Raw genomic sequence first — 17,124 nt, 5'->3', positions numbered from 1 at the left:
TGGTCGTCGTGAATTTATCGGGTGCGGTTTGCAACCCCAGGTGGAACACGTTGACCAAGGTATCGCACGTTTACAGTATCCAGTGCAGTATGTACGTACATAATTTCCCTCCTACCCCCGTCGAACGGAGCACTTACAGTTCTTAGTCTCACGTGCCAGACACTACGCTTGGTTGTCGAAAGTCGACCTTTCACACAGCCACATCGAAAACGTGTACCGGTAGTGAGATTGGCCATCCAAATCGTTTAGTAAGTCCATTGTGAACCATATGGCGGTAGCTATTTATAGATTTTGACCTCACGTGCCAACAACCATTCAACCATGCTCAAGAAGGATGCAATGAGCCCTTCCTATCCTTGCGTTAGACGATGAATTGCAACTTTGGCAGTAGTTGGTGCTGAAGAGTTACAGCTTTGGTAGTAGTTGGTGCAGAGGGGCAAACCCAAAGTGAGGGGGCTTCAAGTTTGAGTTTCATATCCCTGTCGAAACTAGGACAATCGGAAGTATCCTTCCAATACAATAAAATAAATAATTATATGTTGTTTTGAAATCAGTAAGTCCCGTCCAATTTATTAAAATCACCACGATACGATTGTCCTATTTTCAAATCGACTATTTTGACGACACCTGAAAAATATGACATGGAACCGGCTCAGATTCGACATTGAACTTTGTCCAAAATTACGAGATGTACCAGTAGCGTACAACTTCGTACGAAATGCTGGTGCCCACGAAAGATCTGGTCACTTTCACATCTACTCTGTGTGCGACGTATGGGAACTACCAAGGACGTCACCTCGGCCGCGAGTGGGTCCACCTTCCAGGCGCTGGCATCCCCGGCTTTGAATGAACTTCCCATGCAGTGGAGCCAGCGCCCGCACCCGATCGTGAATGCCAATTGGTTTAGCCGCGCACTGCTCTTGTGGTTCGACCCCCTTGTGCTCAAAGGGGCCAAGGACGCACTCACGGAAGACGATGTGTGGCACCTGGCGCCTCCAGATACTGCTGCCGTTCTCCAAGCGCGGTTCCAAGGGGCGTGGACAACTGCCAAACAAACGACATCGTCGCCGTCGTTTTTCCGCGCGTTGCTGCGAACGTTCCGCCGCGACATTGGCGTCGTATTGGCGCTGTACACGGCCAGCAGCGTGCTCATTCTACTGCAACCCGTCGTGATCAAGTCGTTGCTCCAGTTTCTCACGACCGAGTCGGCGACAGCGGTGACTGACCTCGGGATATCCAGCGGATACGTCCTGGCTGCGCTCTTGACGCTGCTATCGTTTGGGTCAGTGACCATCATGGATCTCGGCATGGTCTTCGCGGGGAGGCTGGGCTGCAACGCCAAGGCCATCGTGATGGACTTGGTCTTCCTCCACTCACTCTCGGGACACCAGTCATGTACTTCGTCTGGGGACTTGGTCACGCTGGCGTCGGTGGATTCCACGCGGCTGTTCATGTGTGGGCTCTGGTTCATGTGGACGTTTCTGTCGCCAGTGATGGTGCTGGTCATCTTTGTCATGATTGGGTTCGACTTGGGGGCGTGGCCAGCTATTGCAGGGGCAGCGGTCATGGTCGCGCTCATGGCGTTTGGCGTGCTGGAAGGCCGGGCGGTGGGGGCCATTCAAAAGGACATCCTGGTCGTGCAAGGCGAGCGCGTCAAGTTCACGAACGAGCTGCTGCAGGGCGTACGCGCCGTGAAAATGTACGGCTGGGAGGCATCGTTGCAGGCGCATGTTGAAGCTATGCGGGGTCAAGAGCTATCGTTGCTCAAGGCGTACCATTACCGCCGCCAAGTATCGTCCATTGCGCTTCTAGTGGCGCCAGTGCTGTCGCTCGCGCTGTGTCTTGTTGTGTACGTCGCCCAGGGTTCTCGACTCACCCCTCCGCTTGCGTTCATCACGCTGGCATATGTGAATGCCGCCCGAACGCCATGCAGTTCATTTTCGTTTTCCATCATGAACTTGTTTGACGCGCTTCATTCAAGTCACCGCATCGATGCCTTCTTGGCTTCGTCCTCGACCACCACCATTTCAACCGACACGCCTGCATCGTCAGCTCCCTCACCCTGTCCTGCCCCAAATAATATGTCGTCAAAACCCCCCTCCACCCCCCCCCTCATCCACATGCAGTCGGCGTCGTTTCAATGGAAAAAACCATCGGCCGAAGCTGTGGACAACTCCCCCGAGCATGCGTTGAAGCACATCAACATCGTAGTAGACTCGATGCCATCCTTGACGATCGTGGTGGGGTATGTTGGCAGCGGCAAGTCGTCGCTGCTCAGTGCCATGTTGGGCGATCTCCATCTCGCGTCGGGGGGCTGCCACGTCACGGCCCGTAGCGTGGGCTACTGCAGCCAAGACCCATGGCTTCAAAACTCCACCATTCGCGACAACATTGTGTTTACCGACCAAGTCGACAACACCCCCCGGTACAACCGCGTGATGTCGGCGTGCCACCTCGAGGCTGATCTAACGTCGTTGGCAGGGGGCGATTCGACCGAAATCGGCGCGCGGGGGGTCACGCTGAGCGGCGGCCAGAAGGCCCGCGTGGGGCTGGCGCGAGCCGCCTACAAAGACGCGGACTTGTACCTGCTGGACGACCCCCTCAGCGCTCTCGACGCCGCCGTCGCCACCACCGTCTTCCACGAGTGCATCCGGAACCTCCTTAGCCGAACCCGCCCCGTCGTCCTCGTAGTCAATAGCCACTACCACCTCCTTCCCTTTGCCGACCGCGTGCTAGTCATGGACAACGGCGCGATCGTTGGAGATGGATCGCTCGAGTCGCTGGCATCGACGGCTTTTCCCCACCTCTTCTCCAGTCCATTGTCGAGCGCCGCTTCCGTGTCGACCGATTCGATGACACCGTCCAGTGCTACAGCAGAATCCACAGCAACAATAGCAGTAGCATCAACGTCGTTGGTCGTGGCCGAAGAGCGCAAGGTCGGCCACGTCACCAGTCAAACGTACTTGACGTACTTTCAAGCGTCGGGGTGGAATGGCTTGGGGGTGGCGATGAGTGTGCTCGTCGTTTTTGTCCTCGCCCAAGCATGCTTGGTACTCATGGACTGGTTTGTGGGCTTCTGGGCATCATCTTCGCCTTTTTTGACCACGGTTCCTTCCAACAATAATACCACGTACGCTGGTATCTACGTTGCCCTATCGGTGCTCGCGCTAGGCCTTGTGCTCGGGCGCAGTCTGTACGTGCTGCACTTTATCCTGCTCTGCTCCAAGCACCTCCACGCAGCGATCCTCCACAACGTCCTGCACGCCCCCGTCCCTTCGTTCTTTGACGTCACCCCCGTCGGCCGCATCCTCAACCGGTTCTCGGCGGATCTCTCCACCGTCGACAACATGGTGCCGATGCTCGGGCTTCACATCTTAGGGCTGGTGTTTCAAATCGTTGCGTCGCTCGTCGTGTGTGCTGCCACGTCACCGTACATTTTGCTGCTGTACATACCCCTCGGGTATGTGTTTAGCAAACTCCGGTTCATCTACAGCCTCACGTCAACCCAGCTCAAGCGTCTGGACGCAACGTCGCGGTCCCCGGTGCTCAATCTACTCACCGAGACCTCGGGCAACGGTGGCGGCACCACCATCCGGGCGTTCCATGCCGAGGATGCTTTCCAGTCCAAGGCACGCGCGGCCATCGACTGCAACCAGCGGTTCGATCTCACGCATTTCATTTCGACCAAGTGGTTCCAGATGCGCCTCGACTGGGTGTCTGTGGGGGTCGTGGGGGGCGTGGCGTTCCTGGCAGTCGCGACCAAACACTCGATGGGCGGCGTCACCGCCGCGGGCTTGGCGCTAACGTATGCTATTCAACTCACGATTGTCTTGTCCCGCACTACGATGGAGTACACGTACATGGAGAACGTCATGACGAGTGCGGAACGATTAGAACATTACAACGACTTGGAGAAAGAAGGAGTCATCACCCAGTCGTTACCTTCTTCAACCATTCAGCCGTGTCCAGGGCATGAAACTGCCCTGGCTGACTGGCCATCGCAGGGCGCGGTGACGTTTGCAAACTACTCGATGCGGTACCGCGCCGGGTTGGAGCTGTCGTTGCAACACGTGAGCTTGAGCGTCCGGGGGGGGGAGAAGGTTGGCATCTGCGGGCGGACGGGGGGCGGCAAGTCGTCGCTCCTGGCGGCGCTCTTCCGGACGGTGGAAGCAGCTAGTGGACGCATCATGATTGACGGCGTGGACATTGCGACTGTCGACTTGGCGACCCTTCGGTCGAGACTGACCATTATTCCGCAGGACCCGGTGGTGTTCAGCGGGTCGGTGCGGTTCAACTTGGACCCAACTCTGACGACAGACGACGCCGAGTTGTGGCATGTGCTGCGCCAAGTGCACTTGGCCGACGTGGTCGGGCTCGACTATGACGTGGCAGAACACGGAGCCAACTTGTCTGGTGGCCAGAGGCAGTTGCTGTGCATTGCACGCGCGTTGCTCCGCAAGTCCAAGGTGGTCGTGCTGGACGAAGCCACGGCCAACATCGACGGCGACACGGACCGGCTCATCCAGGACACGCTGCGGGCCAACTTTCACCACGACAACGTCACCAAGCTCGTGATCGCCCACCGCGTCCACACGATTCTCGACAGCGACCGCATTTTGGTGCTCCAGGACGGGTCCGTCGTCGAGTTTGACACGCCCGTCGCCCTCCTCGCGATCGAAAACGGCGTGTTCAAAGCATTGGCAGCACACGCTGGGGCGACTTTGCCGTAGTCATATACTTTAGGATGGATTTTTATTCATGAATCAACGTGATTATAGTGCACTTTTGAAAGTTCAACTTGTAATAAGTACTAGTACTTCGAAGTACATGAATTACTATTAATAGTATTCAAATACTATTAATACGTAGTAAACATATGATACAGTAGTATCAGTAAGTGTAGTATATCAAGGGCAACGCTTGACTAGTTTTCACGCATTTCAAATGACACCCTAACAGTACTAGGTAGTAGTATTCAAATACTATTCAATACTGCTACCTAGTAGTATTCAAATACTGCTACCTAGTAGTATTCAAATACTGTTAGGGTGTCATTTGAAATGCGTGAAAACTAGTCAAGCGTTGCCCTTGATGACCAACGCATGTGACGAGTCGCAGCGACAACCTGCCACCGCATGCCCAGGCCATTGTACATCGTCCATACCCTCTGGACTTTATACTTTTGAGAGCCAACCCAAGAACTATACTATTAATAGTACTATTATTGAAGTATTAAATGTATTATAGTGCTCTCAAAAGACCCTCATTCAGGAAAGGCAACACCGTGAGTGGTGGTAAACCACGTTAAAGCATAAAACGCCGTAGATTTCGTTTAACGCGAACTTTGGCAATCATAGGTTGGGCATTTTTCATATTGAAAGCTCATGACGTTTGCACCGCCACATGCGACCCTGTCGCCTCAGCTCACAGGGCTGATCGAGAGGATCTTGACGGACGCACCTTCAGAGCACCATGTGCATTACCTCAATGGGTACCTCCATCCTCTTTCCATCTCCTCCAATCTCACAATGTCGTTAGGCTGGAACAGATTCGAGCATTCATGGTACAAACCCACGGTAGCACTGACGGCCGACCCGTGTCCTTTGAGGACATGGTATCTCGGCAGTCCACGATCTGGCAAGAACACTTTGAGAAGGCCAAGAAAGACAAGGAAACGATGGCAACGCCGCGACCGACGCTGGACTTTCTCCCCAACGTCATCGGCATCGACATCCGCGTGCATGCGCGTGGACGACCAGACGACGCCATCTACAACGCGAGTCCTTATGCTCGCAAGTACCTGCCGCGGGGCAACTACATCGCTCAGTGGCAAGTGGCCGACGACCGTGTGTTGTACTTTCCCATGTTGCGGGCGTACCCGAAATTCACAGGTCACGAAGACGACGGCGAATTGCTTGCGGGCGAACACGACAGTGACTCGACGTCCGCCATCACGAGCGAAGCGCTGTCCAAGTACTTCACCGAACCCGCCTCAGAAACGCAGTCTGTCATTTCCACGACCAAAGAAAACGGCGAGGCGGCGCACCTGGCCGTCCTCAAGCTCCAAAACGGATCGTTCGTGTACGTCGTGGGCTCCAAGAACGTGCATATGGTGATCCAGAGCGCGCGGGACATCGAGCCGGCCTGCGCGGTGGGGGTGACGATCCCCGGGACGAACCCGTTTGCCGGCGCCAAGGCCGTCGCGTACGGATTCATGCGGATGCTCGACGCGCTCGAGCCTGCGAAGCGCTTGCTGTTTGAGGAATTCCTATGGCAAACGCGGCTCACGGCATCCTTTGAGCTGCTTTGCCCCGGGCACCAGCACGTCGAGCTATTGGACGTACCGCATGACACCCCCGTGTTGTTTGGGTTCTCGCTCCCGACCATGGAGATGATGCTTCCCCAGATCTGCGTGAATCCGCTGCTAGGGTTTGCGATTTCGACCGCCTGCGGGGTCCGCACCGTCGCGTTCCAAGTCGTGCCGTACACCGGGCTTGAGTTCAAGGCTGTGCTCACGGCCATCAAATGCGCGTACCAAACCGAAGGCAAAGTGAACTTGTACGTGAACGGCCGCGGCAACGTCATCGGACTGCAAAAGTACAAGACGGCATGGTATGTCAGTTTGCGAGCCATCCGAGAAAAGGCCAAGTCGTTTCTGACCAACGTGCTCGGTAAGAAGAAGGTAGCGGTCGGCGAAGCGCTACGAGACTCGCACCAGAGCGTGGAGAAACGGTTCAACGCCATCAAGCGCTTCCTCCAGCTGTCGGACGCGAGCACCGCCAAGTACTGTGAGCTCGGCAAGGCGTTTATCACGTACGTTGCCACGGTGCGGCTCGCGAACTGCGGCGACAGCGACACCGCCAAGAAGACGGTCCAGCACGACTGCGTCGACTTGTTCCCGGTCGTGTGGCAAGCTTTTCTCGTGGCCACCGGCGCCAACGATAGAATCGATTGTACGATGTAACACGACAAGAATGACGCTGTACAAATCATAGAAACCAACATGACGAGGAAGTGATCAAGGCATGGTCAGTTCGTCGTAGGAATCGGCGATAGGTGCAAGGGAATTTGCTAGGGAGTACGGAGGACTTGGTATGCAACATGCATGTTGTTCGTGGGTGGGTGGTTGGCATTAGCCATACATGCTACCGGTAGGATATGTGTGCGACAAGAATGTGGTGCCGCATGGAGATGCAGATGGCAAGCGCGATGGGCTCCCAGGATCAGCGTCCGTCCACGCGAAAATGCGAAAATGGTCTGGTTGCGCAAACGTTGCGTGAATTCCGGATAAAGGACATCCGGATATCGTTCCAATCATTCAAATTCGTGACGGTTTCACATTCCTTTCCACGTTGCGTCCATCGGAATTCCTCGCATCCATGGCGCAACCAGCGATCGACAACTACTTGGAGCGCATTCTCATGGCCCGCGTGTACGACGTTGCCGTGGAGACCTCCCTGGACGTCATGCCAGCGCTGTCTGCGCGGACAGGCAACACCGTGCTGCTCAAGCGCGAGGACACCCAACCAGTGTTTAGTTTCAAGCTGCGCGGCGCGTACAACTGCATGGTGCAGCTGACGCCTGAGCAGCGCGCCAAGGGCGTGGTCGCAGCTTCCGCAGGAAACCATGCTCAGGGCGTGGCTCTCGCGGCCAAGAAGCTCGGGTGCGTCGCGACAATCGTGATGCCAGCGACGACACCGCAGATCAAAATCAGTGCTGTCGAGCGCAACGGTGGCGTCGTCATTTTGCACGGCGACTCATACTCGGACGCGTACGAGCACTCGATGTCGGTGGTCGCAGCCACGGGCGGCACGTTTGTCCATCCATATGACGACCCGAACGTGATCGCGGGTCAAGGCACGATTGGCATGGAGTTGCTCCGTCAATGTCACGACCTGAACGTGATCTTCGTGCCGGTGGGCGGCGGCGGGTTGGCGGCAGGCGTCGCGGCGTACGTCAAGCGCCTTCGACCGCACGTCAAGATCATCGGCGTCGAGCCTGTGGACGCGGCAACGATGCATGATTCAATCGCGGCGGGGCACCGCGTCGTGCTTCCTACGGTGGGGCTGTTCGCGGACGGGGTCGCCGTCAAGCAAGTGGGCCAAGAAACGTTCCGCCTCTGTCGCGACCTGCTGGACGAAGTAATCCTCGTGGACACGGACGCCATGTGCGCCGCCATCAAGGACGTGTTTGAGGCCACGCGGAGCATCCTCGAGGCGGCGGGCGCGCTGTCGCTGGCCGGACTCAAGGCTTGGAGCGCGCGTGAAGGCGTCACGGGCAAGCGGCTAGTGGCGATTGCTAGCGGCGCCAACATGAACTTTGACCGGCTGCGACACATCTCGGAGCGCGCCGAGCTGGGCGAAGCGCGCGAAGCTATTTTGGCCGTGCGGATCCCCGAAGTGCCGGGGAGTTTGAAGCGCTTCTGCCAAGACTTTCTCGAGCACCGAGCGATCACAGAGTTCAATTACCGGTTCAGCGATGCCTATCACGCGCATATATTTGTGGGGCTGCAGGTTCAGAGTCGGGGGGACGTCCATGGGCTGGTTACGCGACTGAATTTGGCTGGGTTTGCCACCACCGACTTGACCGACAACGAACTCGCCAAAGGGCACATTCGACACATGGTGGGGGGCCACGCCCCCCCCTCTACCACGACGCTCAACGAAAAGCTGTACCGGTTCGTGTTTCCCGAACGACCTGGCGCGTTGCTCTTCTTTCTTGAGTGCATGGGCACCAAGAACTGGAACATCAGCGTGTTTCATTATCGAAATCACGGCGCCGACTATGGCCGCGTCCTCGTGGGCATGCAAGTGCCCCCTGAAGACGACCACGCGTTCCAAGCGTTCTTGGACGGAGTGGGCTACGACTGGTTTGACGAACGACACAACCCCGTGTACAAGTTGTTTTTGGCGTAATCTGAGTGTCATATTGTGAATTCGCGGTAAACTTCCAAACTTCGCGCAGTTTGGCATATCAATATTGAATCACGCTGGAGCAGCTCTGATTGGTTGAATACACTATAAGAGCCAATCAAATCCACTCAAAATTCGATTAGCCAATAGCGTCGATGATTCGTGATTCGGCGGCGGCCAGATATTCCATTCGACGGGGGTCTGGAAATTCGTACTACCAAATATCCACAATACATATCAAGTCTAGTTCCCACAGAGCACACAACGACTACACGTAGAGCTACCGTTAGCAAAAGCAAACTCGATCCGACGTCAAAGTCTACACTAACGTTATACTAGTACGTTTACACTAACTACATTCGTACTACTTGCAATGTGACCACCTGATCTGCCAGTGGCGAGGGGAAGAACAAGAACGACAGCATCACTGGTAGTATTAGTACTACTAAGCGATACTCCGGAGTAGTACTTATGACGACGATCATAGCATTGGGTATCTATCATCTCACTACATGAAGGGACACGAACTCAAGGCAATGTCGCCCCAGCGTGCGCTGCCAATGCTTTGAACACGCCGTTTTCGATCGCGAGGAGGGCGACGGGCGTGTCAAACTCGACGACGGACCCGTCCTGGAGCACCAAAATGCGGTCGCTGTCGAGAATCGTGTGGACGCGGTGGGCGATCACGAGCTTGGTGACGTTGTCGTGGTGAAAGTTGGCCCGCAGCGTGTCCTGGATGAGCCGGTCCGTGTCGCCGTCGATGTTGGCCGTGGCTTCGTCCAGCACGACCACCTTGGACTTGCGGAGCAACGCGCGTGCAATGCACAGCAACTGCCTCTGGCCACCAGACAAGTTTGCTCCGTGTTCTGCCACGTCATAGTCGAGCCCGACCACGTCGGCCAAGTGCACTTGGCGCAGCACATGCCACAACTCGGCGTCGTCTGTCGTCAGAGTTGGGTCCAAGTTGAACCGCACCGACCCGCTGAACACCACCGGGTCCTGCGGAATAATGGTCAGTCTCGACCGAAGGGTCGCCAAGTCGACAGTCGCAATGTCCACGCCGTCAATCATGATGCGTCCACTAGCTGCTTCCACCGTCCGGAAGAGCGCCGCCAGGAGCGACGACTTGCCGCCCCCCGTCCGCCCGCAGATGCCAACCTTCTCCCCCCCCCGGACGCTCAAGCTCACGTGTTTCAACGACAGCTCCAACCCGGCGCGGTACCGCATCGAGTAGTTTGCAAACGTCACCGCGCCCTGCGATGGCCACTCAGCTAGGGCGGTGGTCGAGCGGGACCCCCCCACTGGCCCCTCGGACTTTGCCCCCTCGGACTTTATCCCAATGTACTCAACCATCCGTTCCACAGACGTCATGTGCTCGGCCACTTCGGCGTGGCCCATGACAGCTCGGGAGAGGAAGCCAGACAGCTGCGTGACATACGTCAAGGCCAACCCGGCGCCGACGACGCCCACGGTCGCCCGCGACCAGACACAACAGAACGCGACGGCGGCTACCATGCCTGCCGACAGTCCGTCCATTCGCATTTGCAGCCATCGGGATGCTAGGAATTGCACGAGGAGGTAGCTTTGCGCCTTGTCAAGCAGCCGCCGTCCATTCGTTTCAAAGTGCTCAGTCTGGTCGAACGCTCGAATGGTCGAGAGGCCGCGGAGGGTTTCCGTCGCGAACGCTACAAATGGCGCTCGATGGGCAGCTGCGAGGCGGGTCAGAGCTGGCGACGTGTGGCTGAACCGGGTGTATATGCGAGTCACGAGTAGGGTCAGCGGGGCACAGAAGACGATGGAGCAGGGCAACGCGGCGCCACACACGACTGCAATGCCCAGCACTTGGAACTGACACTGCAGCAGGTACACGGCGGACGTCGGCATGCGGCTGTCGACGTCGAAGAGGTCGCTCGTAAACCGATGGAGGATGCGGCCAAGAGGGGTCACATCGAAGAAGGTCGGCACGGGTGCCGACACGACCGCGTGCAGGAGCTGGCGGTGCAGCGTCTTGGCACATGCCAGGTTCAACAGCAGCGCACAGATGCCCCGCGTGAACAGTAAGAGCATGGCGGCTACTGCCAGAGCCACATAGAGACAAAAGGTGGTGACGGATGTCAAAGCCGCATCGGCAGCCACCACCACGCCTTGGGACAGCAAGTACATGCCGCCGACCCCCGCCATGACGGAGATGCCGTGCCACCCACTCGCGTCAAAGTATGCCACGTATGTATCCAGAGCCACGTCACTGGTTGGCGCGACCACCAACAACGGTGATGATTCGTCTACGGGTGGTCGAGTTTTCAATGGATTGGCCGTTCGTACAGGCGACGACGTTGACGTAGGGTTGGGGGAAGCTAGTGGACGAAGTTGGTCCGCCAGGGTCGTTGGTGGCGGACAAGTCTTGGACGTTTGTGGATAGCTTAACGATGTCAAGTGCTGCTGCATCGTCGCAAACGACCCTTGTCGCACAACTCGACCGCCCTCCATCACAACAATAGTGTCTGCAAACGGCAACAAGTGGTAGTGACTGTTGAGCACAAGGATAACCGATTTCTCGGCTAACACCCCCCGAATACCTTGTTCAAACACTGTCTTTGCCACGTGGCTGTCGAGCGCACTCAGTGGATCGTCCAGGAGCACCAGGTCGGCATCTTGGCGGTACATGGCTCGCGCGAGGGCCACCCGAGCTCTTTGACCGCCGCTGAGATTCACCCCTCGGTCCCCCAGCACAGTGCAGTCGCCTTGGGGAAACGAGGCCAAGTCGGGCAGCAACTGACACGCAGACAGAACGGTCGCGTAGTGGTCCGATATGTTTGCATTGTCGGATTGAAACGTGATGTTGCTTCGAATGGTGGTCTGTTGTAGCCACGGCTCTTGGCTCGCGTACGCCACGCGAGTAGTAGTCGCCTCCATGTGACCAGCCACAAGCTCTAGCTCCCCCAAAATCGCTTTGAGAACACTCGACTTGCCACTGCCCACTGGCCCCACAATCATGGTCAATTGGTGCTGCAGAATGGTCAAGTTCAGCTGATGGAGGATGCAAGCTGAACGCGACGACGATGGGGGGGGGGTTAATGGGTCCACCCTTGGTTGATTGGTCGATGCGAACGATGCCTCGTGCATGTCCACCACGGCCTCGGCAACCATGTCGTCGTCAGCAATGCTAGTAGTACTAGATGTACTAGTAGTACTAGCTGCCGACGGTATCGTGGCAGGTGACGATCGAATGAACGCTTCAATGCGATGGGCAGACGTCACCGCCTCCGTGACGCGCATCACGGCAAACGCAAACAAATTGCACGGCAATCTGGCAATGTTAACGTACGCCATGGCAGTAAACGCGACCGTCGGCGTCAAGGCATGCCCCAGACCAACGACATACACGACGACGCACGCCATGAGCGACAGCGTGGGGGCCACCAGCAGTCCGATCGCGTTCAGTTCGCTGCCAAACTGGTACGTGTGCTGCAACGCGAGCTCCGCATCCCGTAGACTTGTCACTCGGTTCTCGAGGCTGGCTTCCCACCCGTACATTTTCACCACGCGAATGCCAGCGAGGAGCTCATCGGTGGCTTTCACACGAGCCGCTTGGGCTGCCATGAGGTCATGGCGGAGGTTGCCGGCGGCATGGGCAAAGTAGTAGCCACCAGCCATGACCACGAGCAGCGTGAGCCCCCCCGCGACCCCTACTTGCCACCCCATCATGGACCCGATGGCGGTGTACAAGAGGGGTAGGGTCACCACGGGCACCACAAGCCACGGGAGGGCGACGAAACCGACAAACAGACGCGTGGAATCCACCGCGACCATCGTGATCACGTCACCCGATGACGTGGCCGCGTCAGGACAGTGCAACGACTGAGACAGTACCAAGTCCATCACGACTGTCTTGACGTTAGTCGCGAGCTGGGCCGTGACGAAAAAGGACGAGTCCAAGATCGTCACCGACACCAACGACACCACGGCCAACAACGCCGCGTACCAATACCCAGAGGTATCGTCGATGGTGTCATCCGAACGAGTGACCACAGTCATAAGCAAGTGAATCAACGGGGGTTGATATTGCACCAGAAGGGAGTAGGCCACAGATAACGTTGTCACGACGGTCATTTCACGGGCAAACGTGCGGCAGATGTCTCGGACGAGGGACGACGGACGGCGGTCGTGTGCCGTGCCCCAGTGGCGAGCGAACCGGCGGCTTAGTCGCACTGCAGTATCTTGGGCACCCAGGTGCCAGATGTCGCTGTCCACGAGAGGTCGAGTAGCCCCGAGGCGAAAGAGAGGGTCGAGCCATAGCAACAAGACGCGATGGAGCCAGGGTTGCCGATCGATGATGGCAGGGGGTTGCGATGACATGGGAAGGAGAATGCAGCACTGTCAGATGCGGACATCCCATGGACGTCTCTGTGGGTGAAAATGTTGATCGTATGTCTCTCAAGGTGGGGGAACCTTCACGTCCCTTAACAGCAAGCACCGATCAGTGGGCACATCGTTTCGCCTATCTTACAGTTAGTTAGCAGGTTTTGGTCAAATTATTCTATTCGGACGAATAAGACTTTATTTCGTTTCGGATTTTTGTAGATCGTTTGATAATTGAAATATATTTATCAAGATTGACAGGATATTTTACAGCGACAGTTCGTTTTTTTTCGGTGATACATGAGCGTGGCGGTACCGGTAGTGGCATCCAAGCAACTGCTGCCGCTGGTCGTTCAGTTCCAAGACGGAGTCTACTTTGAAGTCCGACCGCTTCTTCCTCACATATATGCCAACAACTTTGACCTATTTCCGTTCCACAGTTCGAGCATCGGCTGCCACGGTGCTGTGCCTTCCGACGGCAACCTGGACGTCGAGTTGACTGCTTTTGACGTCGTGTTCTCTCCCTTCTTTGTCCAGCATGGCCTGCATGGTGTGGACAGACTCCTTGTGTGCGTTCCACGCTTGCGCAGTGTTTTGTTGGCACATGCCTCTCGACTTGGCTTGGTCGACGTCCTTCGACGGTATTGTCCTGAACACTGCACTTACTTCCAGCGCGCAACACTCATGGAGCAAGCGGCGACTTTTGGTCATCTCGCGGCGGTGGAGTTCTTGATCGCAAACGGCCATCCCTTTTGTTTGCTCGACGTCCCTGCCGCCCAAGGCCACCTCGACATCGTCCAGCGCCTGCATCACACGGAAGAAGTGTTTTGTACGCCAAAGGCGATGGATATGGCAGCGAAATGCGGACATTTGAGTGTTGTGACGTTCTTGCACATCCATCGCGGGGAAGGGTGCACCGTGGCGGCGTTGGACGAAGCCGCAAAGGCAGGACACGACCAAATCGTTCGGTTTTTGCTGGCGAATCGGAATGAAGGCTGTAGCCAAACACTCATAGATGACGTGGCAACCGCAGGGCACTTTGCCGTGCTTCGGATATTGCATGACACAGGGATGGCGTGCACGGCAGCTGCAATGGACCGCGCGGCCGGCAATGGCCATTTGGAAATCGTTCGCTTTTTGCACGACCATCGTCAAGAGGGTTGTACGACCTCGGCCATGGACATGGCGGCGGAAAATGGGTTTTTAGAGGTCGTCCAATTCCTGCACACGTCTCGACGCGAAGGATGTACGACATACGCGATGGACCGCGCCGCAAAGAATGGGTTTCTAGAGATCGTCCAGTTCCTCCACACAAATCGAAGTGAAGGATGCACGACCGACGCCATCGATTGGGCAGCTCGGAACAACCGATGCGACGTGGTCTTGTATTTGTGCGCCAACCGATTCGAAGGGTTCACGCAGCGAGCAGTCGCCGACGCTCACACCATGCGCCACGTCACTATGGGAGCTGTATTGGCTACCCACCACCAATCCTTGAATAGACCAACCACCCAAAGGATCTCCTGGGTTTAGTTATTGATACCGAAAGTCATTTCGCCCATCCTCGTCACGGCCCTGAAGCACCAAACTTGCGCAAGACGTCCGTCTCAGCTAGATCGTCGTGCCTTGTGGCTTGGCGCTATAAGATTAACTAACGCATTACTCTAGAGTACTTCGAAGTACATAACAAGTTCCAGTGGTCAGAACTTTGCACACCTCTTCGTGCTTTAGACATGTCACCCGCAATTGAATTGTGAACCACTTCACAGGTCGAAATTATATACTAGTACGACAGTGTAACGTTATTTCTTTGGTTGACATAATTAATACTAGTACTTACTAGTATTAATTATGTCTACTAGTACTTACTAGTATTAATTATGTGTAAGTATTACTATTAATACTGTAATACGAAGTAGGAAATAGCGACGATGTATTGAATGAAGCCAGAGCATCATCGCAGGCCAACTTGCCAAGGGTATATGTGGGAGGTCGAAATTCTTGGTATGCGACCATGTATAAATCTACGAAGTAAACAAGGAATTGTGTTGTGACTACGTAGTACTTTCAGTAGTAGTACTAACCCGGGTAGTATTTCTGCGTGCGAGCACTTCGGCGTGACGAGCCCACGGACGCGCGAAAGACCTACACATCGGTACATGAAGATGATGTGAGTTATGCAGAAAGTAAGCGGTGGCAGAAGTCAGCGCGTACAGTAATGGAGGGCTCTGATGTGTCGATGTTCTGTCTCCATTCAAAGCGTCGTCGATATTGAATTTACTTACTACAACCCATAGAAATACATCATCGCATAGAATGTTGACCTCGGTCGAGCACTCAGATATGACTTGGAGGCATGTTGTTGGCCTGCGACGATGCTCTTTATTACTTCGCAAGTAAAAAGATTACTTCCTATCCGACCAAACGTACGCCAAGCGTCTCTTGGCGCGCTTCTCCGCCGTCGTCGAGTGAGTGCAGCCGGCGACTGCGTGTCCTAGAACCACAGCACAAATGTACACTCCAAGAAGCGAGCGACCCCTTCGGGGCCCCAAGAGCAAACAAAACGTGAGCGTGTCCTCATGCCCGGGACCTGCAACTCACACGCCTCAACGTGGTGCCGTCTGAACACAAGGCAGCGGGGGACGCCAGTACAAGCGTCCAGTTTCTAGCGCCATTGGTACACATGGCAACATGGAACGCCAGTACAAATGCCCAGTCGACCCCGGCAAGAACGTCAGCGACGCCCCTCGACTGCAGGCAGCGGCCGCCCCCCCTCACGACTGTGTTCATCTGAACGCGTGGAACGCAAGTACTAACCTCAACTCCAACACTCGTCGTCATTCGTGGGTTGCTGTCGATCGGTTTGCCATCGCGGGGGACGCAGCTCGGCGTCGACACGTTTACTTTGCTAGTTGCGTACACTAACGTTACACTTGCATCGACGAACATGACATATTTGTGCAATATATTATTGTCAATAATCAATGTCACAGGTCGTTAATACATTGTCCACACAACGAATATCAAGTCGTCTGATACGAATAATTCTTACTAACGTGATCGACCAGTGATGGGCCGAATGTTCAGTGATGTGCCGATTTATTTCATCCAATTAAATCGTTCGAGCTGTATTATTGGACAAAAGAGAACCTCTCATGCCAATAATCTTGTAAAAGTTTATGGTGGGAAAAATTATTATATGTATGTAAAAGGTTTTCGAGTTTGACAGTGAATTGGCATCCAAATGCCGCCTCCACGCCGTACACTGACCACACCCTGAGAGCAGCCGTTCACAGTCCTATCCAAAGCCCATTAGGTAGAGTAATTATCCACACGAATTTTCCAATACAATTTCCCTGAAAATCCTTCGGGGAATACCGGTACAAGTAGCAGAACTACCGCTGTGTTTGTTGTGCAGCACTTCTGGAGCACCTACCAGTACGCCTCGCAATGTTTACGCATATCAACAACCCTGTGTACAGTACTGTACTGCACTCCAGGAGTAGTAGGTGCAATGAATGCGTGCAGTTTGTGATCTTGCACCATCCCCATTTGCTGTACGGTACTAGTACACTGTAGTGTGCGTCGTGCCGACGTACAAACATGGCCGCTTTGACGAGGTCGATAAACACAGGGATAGGATGTACTTGTTGGCTGGTTTACGTTCGGCACTATTCCACCGCTCGCCTACGTTATCCTCGCTCATCTACTAGTACGTCCTACATACTGTACCGCTCATCTCCTCGTCCCTCTTGACAGGTCACTTCGAAAACATGTGGGTATTTGACCCACCTGCTGAACATTGCCACGTGGTACGGTTTTGTGTCCGAAAAAGTGAGAATGTGCAGTACAG

At 55.4% G+C, this 17,124-nt stretch overlaps 6 protein-coding genes across 6 annotated transcripts; 4 read left to right on the top strand and 2 right to left on the bottom strand.

Annotated features, from left to right (window-relative positions):
* Window positions 1-773: 773 nt before the first annotated feature.
* H257_15107 (hypothetical protein) lies at window positions 774-4,782 on the top strand (the record flags this gene model as incomplete). Its single annotated transcript, XM_009843102.1, has 1 exon — window positions 774-4,782. The coding sequence occupies one exon, from the start codon at window positions 774-776 to the stop codon at window positions 4,728-4,730; it is 3,957 nt and encodes a 1,318-aa protein (XP_009841404.1). The 3' UTR covers window positions 4,731-4,782.
* A 591-nt stretch (window positions 4,783-5,373) lies between these two features.
* Window positions 5,374-7,025, top strand: H257_15106 (hypothetical protein). The gene is made up of 2 exons (XM_009843101.1): window positions 5,374-5,491; window positions 5,539-7,025. Exons 1-2 carry the CDS (start codon window positions 5,385-5,387, stop codon window positions 6,962-6,964), a joined length of 1,533 nt encoding a protein of 510 aa, XP_009841403.1. The 5' UTR covers window positions 5,374-5,384; the 3' UTR covers window positions 6,965-7,025.
* A 325-nt stretch (window positions 7,026-7,350) lies between these two features.
* Window positions 7,351-9,127, top strand: H257_15105 (threonine ammonia-lyase, biosynthetic). The gene has a single exon (XM_009843100.1). The coding sequence runs from the start codon at window positions 7,380-7,382 to the stop codon at window positions 8,913-8,915; it is 1,536 nt and encodes a 511-aa protein (XP_009841402.1). The 5' UTR covers window positions 7,351-7,379; the 3' UTR covers window positions 8,916-9,127.
* Window positions 9,128-9,369: 242 nt separating this feature from the next.
* Window positions 9,370-13,268, bottom strand: H257_15104 (hypothetical protein; the record flags this gene model as incomplete). Its single annotated transcript, XM_009843099.1, has 1 exon — window positions 9,370-13,268. One exon carries the CDS (start codon window positions 13,266-13,268, stop codon window positions 9,441-9,443), a length of 3,828 nt encoding a protein of 1,275 aa, XP_009841401.1. The 3' UTR covers window positions 9,370-9,440.
* A 303-nt stretch (window positions 13,269-13,571) lies between these two features.
* H257_15103 (hypothetical protein) lies at window positions 13,572-14,966 on the top strand (the record flags this gene model as incomplete). The annotated part of the gene is made up of 1 exon (XM_009843098.1): window positions 13,572-14,966. One exon carries the CDS (start codon window positions 13,572-13,574, stop codon window positions 14,802-14,804), a length of 1,233 nt encoding a protein of 410 aa, XP_009841400.1. The 3' UTR covers window positions 14,805-14,966.
* Window positions 14,967-15,350: 384 nt separating this feature from the next.
* On the bottom strand, window positions 15,351-16,061 carry H257_15102 (hypothetical protein; the record flags this gene model as incomplete). The annotated part of the gene is made up of 3 exons (XM_009843097.1): window positions 15,351-15,416; window positions 15,702-15,765; window positions 15,862-16,061. The coding sequence occupies 3 exons, from the start codon at window positions 16,059-16,061 to the stop codon at window positions 15,351-15,353; spliced, it is 330 nt and encodes a 109-aa protein (XP_009841399.1).
* Between the last annotated feature and the right edge of the window lie 1,063 nt (window positions 16,062-17,124).

Source organism: Aphanomyces astaci (genome assembly GCF_000520075.1).
Source record: "Aphanomyces astaci strain APO3 unplaced genomic scaffold supercont1.66, whole genome shotgun sequence".
Classification (NCBI taxonomy): domain Eukaryota; phylum Oomycota; class Saprolegniomycetes; order Saprolegniales; family Verrucalvaceae; genus Aphanomyces; species Aphanomyces astaci.
This window is presented reverse-complemented; position numbering and strand designations above follow the sequence as displayed.

Bases quoted from the DNA above. Each gene is read 5' to 3' on its own strand.
- H257_15106 (XM_009843101.1), top strand. From the start codon at position 5,385: ATGACGTTTGCACCGCCACATGCGACCCTGTCGCCTCAGCTCACAGGG. The intron at 5,492-5,538 runs GTACCTCCATCC...CAATGTCGTTAG, and splicing joins CATGTGCATTACCTCAATGG to GCTGGAACAGATTCGAGCAT.
- H257_15105 (XM_009843100.1), top strand. From the start codon at position 7,380: ATGGCGCAACCAGCGATCGACAACTACTTGGAGCGCATTCTCATGGCC.